This window comes from Erinaceus europaeus, chromosome 10 (assembly GCF_950295315.1).
Source record: "Erinaceus europaeus chromosome 10, mEriEur2.1, whole genome shotgun sequence".
NCBI classification, from domain to species: domain Eukaryota; kingdom Metazoa; phylum Chordata; class Mammalia; order Eulipotyphla; family Erinaceidae; genus Erinaceus; species Erinaceus europaeus.
Genome location: NC_080171.1, coordinates 39665485 through 39678030, shown reverse-complemented (window position 1 = coordinate 39678030; position 12546 = coordinate 39665485). Strand labels below are relative to the sequence as shown.

General features: G+C 38.8%; 1 protein-coding gene across 1 annotated transcript in view; it reads left to right on the top strand.

Annotated features, from left to right (window-relative positions):
• LOC132540957 (proprotein convertase subtilisin/kexin type 5-like) overlaps positions 1-12546 on the top strand; it is a 103410-nt gene that overhangs the window by 27764 nt on the left and 63100 nt on the right. Inside the window, exons 3-5 of the mRNA XM_060200783.1 lie at positions 326-462; positions 4136-4342; positions 6241-6309. Of these exons, the coding sequence (XP_060056766.1) occupies positions 326-462; positions 4136-4342; positions 6241-6309 (413 nt within the window). The remainder of the gene's footprint in view (positions 1-325; positions 463-4135; positions 4343-6240; positions 6310-12546) is intronic.

Here is a 12546-nt window from a genome sequence, read left to right as displayed (position 1 = left end):
CTGGATTTGATGGGGACCTTCTATATGGGTTTCATCACTGCAGGAACCAGTCAGCTCCTTTGAAACCACAGTCAGGGTTCCTCCCTACCCGGCCCCACCCCCTGCTAATTTCTGGCACGCCTGCTGTTAGGTCTAAACTTTGGACCAAGGATGGATACATGACTAATATCCCACATGTTCTATGATGATCAGTCCCAGGCATATCCCTGTTTCTGCAACAATAAAACCAACTCATTGTAGTGAAATATGAGTACCACATGTCCTGACACCATTCCAGAAAATCACCCATACAAGCTCTCGAAGTTTGCCATTTTTTTTTCCCTAGGTTTTTTGATGATGGCCAGTGTGCTTTGAACTGTCCCTTGGGGAAATTTGACTTTAAGGATCAATGTCATCCATGCCACTACACCTGCCAAGAATGCCAAGGAAACGAGCCTTCAAATTGTACCTCCTGTGGAACAGGTGAGGGAATCTGGCTACTTTTCATCCTTCCTTGCTCCAGACTTGTTCTACCACTAGGCATTATTTGTTTTGCCTCAGTCACTTCATCTCCAGGGATGAGGGATTGAAATGAGACAGCTGTTCATTAGACAGTATGTCCAACTTTGATATTTCTGTATGTTGTCAGGACATGAGTTTATATTACTGTAGACAAAGACATACTACTTCTAAGGAGATGAGACGCTTAGAGATGTCCTTCCAGAGAAAGAGAAAGTCTATGTAAACATGACATCACACAACATGAAATGAACCCAACACTTGTTGAAGTAGAAGTGAAAAGGCAGAGAAGTAAAGAAGACACATTCAATCTTTGTAAGAGAAAAGAGAGGAGAAGGGAGATCTTAACAGAGGCTGTGCCAGGGTCTTCTCGGTCTGAGGTATCCCCACTCAGAAGTTGCCAGAGCTCTTAAAATAAATAAAAGAATCATTTACAAAAGCCAAAAATATGACCCTTTGTGTCTCAGCTTTTATTAATTTTAGAAGTTTCTTCTGTCAATGGATTAGACTCCAGGATCTCAAAAGTCCTCTTCAGTTTAACCAGTCTCCTATACCTGCTCCCACTTTGAATTCATACAGGACAGATAACTATTTTATTTGACCTGCATAAAGCTTTAAAAATTTGAGACAAGGGCAAGGGAGATAACATAATGGATATGCAAACAGACTCTCATGCCGGAGCAGTACCCTGGGAGAAAAATGAGCCAAATTTTAAACTGAAGAAGAAGAAAAAAACCCACAAAAAACTGAGCAGTTTGATTTTTTTTAATTATATCTTTTGGATAGAAGCTGAGAAAAATTGAGAGGAGGGGATAGGGAGATGGAGAATAAGAAAGATATAGATACCTGCAGCAGTGCTTGACCATGCATGAAGCTTCCACCTTCTATAGGAGGGGACCTGGGTCTTCAACCTGAGTCCTTGCACATTGTACCATATGCAATCTGCCACAGGTGCCACTGCCCAGACCCTTTGTTTTGTTTCTATGTTTTTCCAAGAAAAAAAAAATCCCAGGGCTTTTATTTCTCCCAGCATTGGGCATAAACATAAATGATTGGAAACCAAAGAGACAACTCTCCATTTTTCCACAATCCCTAACACCCCAAGTAGTTTTATTAATCCTAGGGTAGTCAGTTACCAGAGTCATATTACATGTTTTTCTGATAAAGAACTGTCTTTATTTTCAGTTACACTAAACTGAGAAAAATGAAAAAAATTGATAGTATCACATTTGAAAGAGTGGGAGAGAATACATTTTACATAAATTAAAATGATTTGCATTTAAGATAAATGGAGTATACTTATTAATAATTTTACTTCTAGCCCACCTACTTTATTCATTACATATATTATGGTAGTAATTTTTGCTCCCTCTGGGATTATTACTGATTAAATAACAAATATTTTCAGAGTTTGTATATTTTAAGGACTAAGACCTCTCAAATCTATGTACATCCAGATTAAAATACTCAAAGGGTGAAAGGTAAATATAGAGAATTGATACACATTAACTTGCAAATAAAAAAAAACAGAAACAATAAAAATTTCTAAGATTAAGTGAGAACTATGATGGTTATCTCTGGGAAATGGGAGGGTAAGGTCACAGAACTTTGATGCTAGGCATGGTGTGAAACTAACTATACACTGTCATCTTAAAATAATATAACCCACTATCAGCCACAAATAATAAGTAAAATAAAAAAATATTAAAGGGGTCCAAATAATAAAGTGACATTTGAAACATTAAGTACAACTGGTGGCCTAGCAGGTAGCTAGCTATAGCACTAGACTTCAGAGTGTGAGGTTCCAAGTTTAATCCCCAGCCTCACATATGCCACAGTGATGCTCTGGTTCTCTCTCTTGTGTTAATAAATAAATGTTGAAAAAAGAATTGGAAGGTATTTTCTCTGGTATTTGAGCCCATCGTTATTACTATTTACTGCTATGTTGAGATTGTTGATCTAGTTGGATAAGAAAGAAAAGCATGGTTTCCAAGTATGAATTCACCCACTCACTCATTCCTTTAATCACTCAACAGCTATGTAGTGTTATGTATCTGTGAATCTTGAGTTAATGCAATGAGAATGCAGAGAGAATAGGTAGCCATGGCTGGATGGATGGAAGAGAGGCTTTCCACTGTTCACCCTCACATCTTACATCTATCCCTAAGAAGTTTGTCCCTCTGAAAAACATAATTCTTTCTAAACAAGTGACTGGCAGAAATGGAATTTTCTAGGGCTTCATAAAGTTCCTGAGAAAAGCACAGCTTAGAAATCTGAGCCTTTCGTGGCCTCTTATGATTGATTCTAGGTTCTATGCCCCATGATACTGTCCTACAACTATAGAATCAGCAAATGCATATTCCATCTTCCTAAATGTTCTCCTTCCTTTCATAAATAAAATATTACAAATCAAATTTGGATACAGTAGACACTTTCCCCCACGTACTCCAAGGAAGCTTTGTCCCATAGGACACCAACCTTTGGCATACAAATCATGATAAGTGGTAGCTACAAAACCCATAATCCAAGCATGTACTTTTAAAGTTCCATTTGAAGTGAGGTCTTAGAGCAATAAGAAATATTAACTCAAACCTCTTGAGAGTGCTGAGCTTGTGAGTACTGGCAGTGTCATCTGGTTCAATCTAATATCAGACTGACTTTCAGTTTCTGTACTCACAACATGGAGTTCATGATTATCATCATCCACATATTCAGCAGTTTTGCATCTTGAAGGTCAAGAGCTGTTGATTTTCATGTGGTAGACCATTTGATGAGTGAACTCGAGAGCCCAGTTCTTCTGGGTAACAAAGATTAGCTCTTCTTCACAAACAGAGACATTTGGGAGAAAGGATTCAGAAAAGATGGCTGTCCTAAACAACTCTGAGCAAAGAAAACCTCTAGTGCACTTATCTTAATTTTTAATGTAGCTATTCAAAACTGACTATGATTCCCCTTGAACTGGATTGTGATCATTTACAAATGATAAAGATGTTTCATTCCCTCTAGTCACAATCTTCCATAGTCTTATATTGCAGACCATTGCTTCTTTCCTTGTAGATCCAATGTTGACGGAAGCTCAGGAATTTGGGGGAGATGCATGTAAAGAAGTAAAATATGCTGCACTGCTCTAGTGCTTGTACAAGCTACCATTATAGAAATCAAAAGTTACATAAATCTCCAAGCCTTAGTTCAAGTGAGTTTGTAATTTTGACAACAGAATTGAAAATCATCATAAAATGTTGCATTATTATAAAAACATCTCTACCAGGAAGCATACGTTTATTCTCACAGGATATCCAGGTCTCCAGATTTATGAGATTCTAAGAGAAAGTCGTTGAGAAAAATTAAACCCACTCAGATTTGTATTCAGGGAATGTACTTTGGGCTCCTGTGATAACATCCCAGATAGTAGTCACAGTACAAATACATCAAATACAAGAAAATGGTTCCCTGCAAGAAAAACTTGTCCACTACAAGTATACAGATATTGCACTTTTCATTAAATTTATTTTTCTGCTTTTGATCACTTAAAAATGAAAGCATTGGATAATATCATTTTTTAGTCAAATGTCTGGTTATATTGGATTCATGATTGATTCTCTGCATTTACCCCTCTTTTCATTATCTATCTGTTCAGATAAGTATGGCCAAGAGCGCTTCTTGTACCAGGGGGAGTGTCGGGAGAGGTGTCCGGCAGGCCTCTACCCTGCGTGGGGACACACATGCCTGCCCTGTTCAGACAACTGTGAGATTTGCCACAGCACAGATCTATGCATAAGATGCAGAAGTGGCTACTTCATAGTGCCCACCAATCACACCTGTCAGAAGCTAGAGTGTGGACAAGGTAAGACTGCTTGAGGCCACTGCCCTGCTCCAAGAGGAGGCACGAAGAATTGTATCCCTGGTACACTAGAGTTTGCAGTTCTAGATGCCACCAGGATGCTGGCCAGGCTTCCCTGGACTGAAGACCCCACCAATGTGTCCTGGAGCTCAGCTTCCCCAGCGACACACCTTACTAGGGAAAGAGAGAGGCAGACTGGGAGTATGGACCGACCAGTCAACGCCCATGTTCAGCGGGGAAGCAATTACAGAAGCCAGACCTTCTACCTTCTGTAACCCTCAATGACCCTGGGTCCATGCTCCCAGAGGGCTAGAGAATGGGAAAGCTATCAGGGGAGGGGGTGGGTTAAGGAGATTGGGTGGTGGGAATTGTGTGGAGTTGTACCCCTCCTACCTTATGGTTTTGTTCGTTAATCCTTTCTTAAATAAAAAATTTTAAAAAATTGTATCCCTGGGTGTCCTGGGGATTTTAACTTTCTTCTTGGATTTGATATTAGTGCCTGGAATGATTTTGGGTCATTCTGTGTGTTAAATTGGAAAAGTGATGCCTACCCATCTCTTCTTCAACCTTTTTCTGAACTTCCCCACCACCAGCCCCAGCACAATTCAAGAATGTAGGCATGAAGCACAGAGAGTGATCTTGAGTGGAGGATCTGTGGGAAGGTTATAGTGGAGAGAATATTAAATGAAAATCAAAAGAATCCTAATCAATTATTTTTTCCTACCCTATGACTAGGTATAAGTCCCTGGTCAAAATTAACTTTCATTTCCCTGTGCCTTGACTTCTTCATGGTGAAAGGGAGAGCACAATACCAACATGAGCTTCCCGTGCCATGAGACACCAGTGAGAACCAACCTAAAACTACTTGAAAGTAATAAAAATGTTCTGTGAATGGTGTGTGTCATTGTGAATGCCCAATATGTTATATTATATGGGGAGAGGGAAACAAAAAATGGCACTTGTTTTGTTCCATGTGAGAAGGCTGCAGGCTTTCTCTGCTCTGTCTCTAAGGATTATGGCAGGTTTGGTGTTGAAGAGAGCTCTAACATGTTTCTAGAGCAATTAATGCACCCATACTTTTCTTAATGTTTACTAATATAGCATTTGATTTTAAACTTTTTGATATGCCAGAGCCTCGCGCATAAATGATTTCACCACTCTCAAGTCACTTTTTCATCCAGAGAGACATGACAGCAGCAGAACTACACACCCCCCACCCCTGTGCCATGGCTCTCACATGTGGTGCCAGGGTTTGAAGCTAAACCATGCACATGGAGAGGCACACACCCTTACCAGTGAGCAATTCCTCTGATCCCAAAGCTAATTTTTTAAGCATTGAGAAGGATAGACTAAAAGGAGACAGATCCTTTTCATTTACATGCCCAGCTCTTTGTTCCCAGAAGCAGAATTTAATTTTTTTTAACTAGTATCATGGCATATACTATTATTACATTCTGTTTGTAACCAATTGAGGGCCTGGGCAGTGAAGCACCTGGTAGAGGATACATGCTACAATCCACAAGGACCCAGATTCAAGCCACCATTCCCCACCTACAGGGGGAAAGTGTCATGAGTGGTGAAGCAGTACTACAGGTGTCTCTCTTTCTCCCTACCTTCCCCTCCCCTCTTGATTTTTCCCTGTCTCTATACAATATACAAATAAAATACTTTTTAAAAAGGACCTCTTTCCAATTGTGCAGATCCACACCATTAAATTCACAAAAGGGTATATAACAAAGATGAACAGCACATGTATCCTCAAGGATGGTTTTAGATTTTATAACTACTATATGCTTGTTTGCAAATAAGTCACAAAGCAACATATTTTCATAGCAATGTGCATGTCTCTACTCAGTAACCAGTAAAAGTAAGCTGTGCTTTTTCTTCTTCTTACTGTACAGGAGAAATTCAAAGTCCAGACTATGAAGGCTGTGTATCTTGTGAAGAAGGTTGTCTGGGATGCAGCTTGGGTATGTCATCTGCCTTTATTGCCTAGAATTTCTGACATAGTTGTGTTCTATTTTCATAGAGCCTCATCCTATTTGTGCTACAATGGGAAACCTTTGATATTTTATCATTCTTAGTGTGACCATCAACATCCACTATGTAGTCTCTCTTTCCTGACAATAGTTTTTTTTTTTTTTAGAGCTTTACTGAGTAATGGTTTACAGTATAGTCTTTTTTGTTTGTTTGTTTGTTTGTTTTGTTTTCACCACTCCCATCACCAAAGGTCTGTGTCCTCATCCCCACCTTTGTAGATAACCACTACAGTTCTCCCACAGTCTTAGATATAGGCTGATTTTTTTCTTCACATTCGTATGCTAGATTCTCTGTTTTGCATGTGACTGAAACCATTCTGCAGTTGTCCTTCACCTCCTCTTTTGCTTCACTAAGCAGAATCCTCTACATTGATTCTCCATGGAAAGGTCACTTGTATTTATAATCTCAAGTTTCAGAAAAGACAGTGCTGTCTTTTTTTCTCTGGATGTCAGCTACTTGTAGGGGATATCAACAACTACATTTTGAAGTACCTGGAACTCAGGGTATCCTTAGCTTCTTTAGGTGGTAATATGAAGATGAACCATACTGACAGATAAATGAACTTAAGCAAGGAAATTCCGAAGTCCACTAACTCACTTTCTCTAAATTACTGAGGATGATTACATGATTCATGTGGATTTGTCAAAACTCATGAAACTATATATACTTTAAAAGTACAAGTGTCACACTATGAAAATAGTATTTCAACAAATCGGACTTACAAATAAAAATACAATGCTTATTGAGAGCTTGAGGGTTTCCTTTTATATAAATAACCCTATAGCTTGAAGGATACAATACACTTTCAAAAAGAAAATGAGAAAGACAGTGGGCTTGAAATTCTCATCATGCAATGAAAGACACTTGCCATATAACTTTCAAATCATTGGCTTATCCTCACTCCCCCTTTATACATCGGGCTCTGCTGTGAAGGGGCTGGTAGAGGGTGGTAGAGGGATGTATTCTGTACCCCATAGTACTATTTATTGGGCTGGGTGTAAGATGAAAACAGGAATGTCGCTACATGTAAATTTAGTCAAGGTATTGAAAATAATTGGCATTTGGATCTATGGATTCGTGACAGAATTGACTAAATAATTTCTGTTCGTGATGCTTCCATGAGTCTTTGTAAGTGGTTAACTCATTCTTCTAAAAATGTCAGTGTGCACATAATTCACTTGAGGGATTGCTTAATAAGTGGATTCTGAGTCATGGGTTTTGAGACTGTGTGTTTCTAATCTTAGGCCATTCTCTTTATTGTGTACTCAGTGTCACTCAGTATGGCATTATTTGTCATGGGAAAGACACTTATTATGTAACTATTGGAAATAACCTAAATGTCAGTTTATGTAAATTGATCGAATAGACTAAGATGTGCATGATGGAGTATTATATAGTCATAAAAAGATGAACTATATGGACAGATATTGATCTTGTGATACATTATTTCAGTATAAGGCAAGAAATAAAAAATTCATATAGTATTCTACTTCTAGAGTAAGAAAAGATGGTGGAATAAAATATGTGTGTTTAGACCAGAAAGATAGCTCATCATTAGCACAAAATGAAAAAAATGGCCAACAGGAGTGGTGGATTTGTCATGCAAACACGAAGGTCCAGTGATAATCCCAGTGGAAAAAAAAATTTTAAAAGAAATATCTAACTCAAAATATCAATGTTGATATTGAGAAGTTCATATTTAGTCTAAATATAAATGTGAAATAAACTCAGAATGTGAGATATCCAGAAGACAACTGGGCTGTGCTCTTAAAAAATTTAATATAGTGAAAAAAAGGAGATATGTAATAGAAGCTATCAATTAAGCTATCAATTAAGTGTATAACTGGGGAGAGACAGCATAATAAATGGCACGCAGATTCTCATGCCTAAGGCTCCCAGGTCTCATGTTCAATCTCAGAGCTGAGCAGTGCTTTGGTAAAAAATAATATATATATATATATATATATTTCTTTTTATAAGTATATAACTATGAGAAGCTTTGTTTTTAATGTTTTAAATGATATTGAAGGAATAAGTAGGATTATCTGAATATTATTAGATAATATTGGTCACTTACTGTTTCATCAGAAATAACCATTGTATTGTATTGAGTAAGAGTAGGTCCAGTACTGAGGAAATGCATAGAAGGACTTAGGGATGAAGCGTCATAGTGTCTGTAATGTACTTTATTTTTCTTTTTTCAATACTGTATTAATTTTAATTACAGAGAGAGAAGGACCAGAGTACTGCTTAGCTCTGGCTTATGGTGGTACTAGAGATTGAACCTGGGAGCCTCAGGCTTGAAAATCTTTTGCAGGACAATTATGCTGTTTCCTTAAAATGTATTTTCAACTGGTTAAGAAGGAAAGTATCAAGATGACTCATATAAAGTTGTTCACTATACTGTTATTCCAACCTTTCTGTAGATGTGACACATTTTTCAAGTAGAAGAAAAAACTACTTCTTACTTCATCAGCCAAGTGAGACTAAAAGCAGTAAACTCCAGTAGCAATAAGCTTACCTTGTGTGCAGGTTTTGATTTCTAACACCATTCTTCAGCAAGAGATACAAAGGCTCCTTCAAGAATTGACTGATTCTAGGACTAGAGCCAACAAAGATGCACCAGTAGCATACTGTATCAACAGAAAATATAGAAGTATTCAGAAGAGGGGGTCTGGCGGTGGCGCAGCAAGTTAAGTGCATGTGGCTCAAAGCATAAGGACCAGTGTAAGGATCCCGGTTCGAGCCCCTGGCTCCCCACCTGCAGGAGAGTCGCTTCACAGGCAGTGAAGCAGGTCTTCAGGTTGACTTTCTCTCCCCCTCTCTGTCTTCCCTTCCTCTTCCGATTTCTCTGTCATATCCAACAAAAGCAAAAATAACCACAAAAAGTCTACAACAACAAGGGCTACAAAAGGGGGGAAAAATGGCCTCCAGGAGCAGTGGATTCATGGTGCAGGCAGTGAGCCCCAGCAATAATCCTGGTAGAAAAAAAAAGGACTCAGAGGGAAAGAACCCATAGTAAGGGGATCATGTCAAAGGGCCATAAAAAACCACAAAGAGACCTCCCAAGAGCCAAAACTGGAACAAAATGAGCAATAGTATAAGTAAAATATTAAGTCACAAGCAAACCATAAAAGTACATGGGTTTATATAGATATAAATAAACAAAAGCTAAATCTCCCAAGCAGAATTACAAATGACATATTTAGCATTCTTCCCTGGAGTAAAGGGAACAAAACTACCTACTTCCTAAGTATGAATGACACAGTGATTTCTTACCAATAGCAGAATCTGAAAGGGAGGAGGGGAGAAGAACTTCACAGAAGAGACACCTGTCAAGCACCATCTTATCTATGGTATACAAGTTAACATCAGCAGTCATAAGTCATAGGGATGGCATTGCACTCTTGATTTAACATGGTGAGATGACTCTCTCTCTCTCTGGCCATCAGCTTCAAGGATATAATCCAAGTCTAACTGTGAGCTTGTACAGGCACCATTTTACCCACAACACCTAATAAATATTCTTCCCTTCTGGTCCTAGAGCTAATGGTTTAATGCTTTATGGCATGCTGAAAAGTTGAAAGACTTATTCTCCTCTCCTTTACTCATTTCAGTTTACAATAGCCATTGCACTTCATTTAGCTACACTTTTATCCCAAAGAGACAACCCAGTTTTTACCAGACAGTTAAAGTGAATCTCCCCATTCTGTGATCTTGGACACGACCATGTAATCTTGCTGGACCAAAAATCACATGAGAAAGAGTTGTAGATGTCATATCCTAGAGGAAACTTTCAAAGCCAGTGTACCTTGCTTCTGCCACGAGGAGACAAGGACTTCTCTTTCCATCTGGTTGCTGAATTGAGGACCATGCCAAGCAGAATTCTCAGCTGAGCTGTGATGGAGATGCAGTGTGAGTAAGAGATAAACAAGACCCTCAAAGAACCTTCTTTCCAGTAATCTACTGTATCACCCCAGTTCAGCCACTCCAGGTCTGTAACCTTCCCACAAACTCCATGGATGGTTGGGGAAGGCCACTTCACAAGGCCTCTTATCTTTGAAAAGCCAAACAAGTCAAGTTCAGAAAAAGAAACAGAATATACATGTTTGAAGCAGGCAAAATAATTCAGTTGGATAATGCACTCCCCTGCCATGTGTACAGCCTAGGCTCAAGCCTGGCCCCCACTGCATGGAAGGAAGCTTCAGAGAAATGGTTTTCCTCTCTCTCTCTCTCTCTCTCTCTCTCTCTCTCTCTCTCTCTTAAAGTCATCCTGGAAATAACAAATAAAAATGAAATAAAGATTCTACATGCACTGGAACTAGTTTGCTAAGGAAAAGAGAAATAATAAGCTTCAATGCATAGTACTGTCATAAGCTGGTCAGTTTTATTTTTCAGTCATTAAAACTTCATTCTCCTCTTACTTTTTAAATGAGCCTTCATTTCAAAATAGGAATTTAGAAAAAAATAAGTCCTTAAAAACAGAGAATCCAATGGTGCAAGAATTTGAAAAAGCTTCACAACTTTATGGTCTCTGATTCATCCTCACTTTCTCCATTAATTCACTTAGCAAATATTTATTTCATGCTTTTTTGCTTTCTGTTTTCTCATCACTTGCTGAGTTTATTCCACAAATAATAAGGCTTTATAGCCTAATATTTATCAAGTATCATCATTCACCACATGCTCAGCTAACCTCTGAATGCAGATGAACTGTTTCCCACAAACCAAGAAACTAAGGACTGGAGAAACATTAAAACATGACCACTTTCATACATGTGGGAAGAGACAGGGTAGTTAAGCAGTTTGTCTTTGTGTATTACTTTGTTTACTCTGTTTTCACCGAGAAAGTGTGTAGCTTAGAAATTCTTTGTCATATGTGAACACTAGGATAGGTAACATTGTGCTGTGACCACTGATAACACCCTCCTCCCATCTCTAGAACTTAAAAACCACAAAGGTTTACCTCTCCCTCATTTTAAATCCCCATCGCAGCTCAGCAGGGAACTCTGCACATCATGGTACTCAGTCCAGCAGCCAGACAGATGAAGGTCCTTGCCTCCTCGTGACAAAAAAACAAAATACACTGGCTCTGAAAGGTTCCCCCAAGATGTGACATCTGCAGCTCCTGCTCGTGTGATTTTTGTGGTCCAAGCAGGTTCACTGAGTCCAAGCTCAGAGTATGGGAGGCACACTCTTCCACGAGCTGACAAAAGAGAGTATCTAATATGTTGAATATGAATGACACTCTCACCACAATGATAACTGGACTGTTACTAGCTTTTCATTTGTTTTATTTTATTTCTATTGCCACCAGGGTTATTGCTGGGGCTCAGTGTCTGCATGATAAGTCTACTGCTTTTGGTGGCTTATTTTTAGAGAAACACAGAGAAATTTAGGGGGGGAGGATGTAGAGAGGGAGAGAATAAAAGACACCCCTGCAATACTCTTTCACTACTCATGAAGCTTCCCTTTGTCCACCTTGGGGGGGGGGGTGCTTAAACCCAGGGCTTTGTGCAAGTAATCATCACTTGACCTCTTAAACCAATAGTTTTAAAATTAACATCATACTTAAACTATTTTATTGAGAGAATCAGAAAAATAGCTCAGAGGTACAATGTCCATCCTGAATGTATGATACTCTGGGTTCAACCTCTAGCACTACTTGAGGGCAACAACGAGAACTTTGAGTGGTATAGGGTGTTTTTCTCTGTGTGTGTATATATATATATATATATATATATATATATATATATATGTAAAATTGGCCCAGGAGTTAGAAGATAGCTCATCTGGTCAGGAATGTGCACATATCTTGATATCTTGGGTTTCTAGAGTTTCTCCTCTCTCTCTCTCTCTCTCATTCTGCTTCTCCCTGTGCTTGTCTCTGAGAAAGGAAGAATGAAAAAGTCAGCCTGGGAGTGATGAAATCATGGATGCACAAAATCCCAGCATAGGAAGAAAATAAAGCAAGAAGGAGGAGAGAGAGCAAGGGATTTGGCGGGTGGGAGAGAAAAAGGAAGGAAGGGAGAATGTTGAAACTAAAAACTTAAAAGGGGCTTAAGAGGGGTATACTGTGTCACCACAGGAGAAAAATTGGAGTGAACATAAAATAATTTATTTCATTCTTGCTTATACTCTTGGACCACTTAGTTCTATCTCCTGAA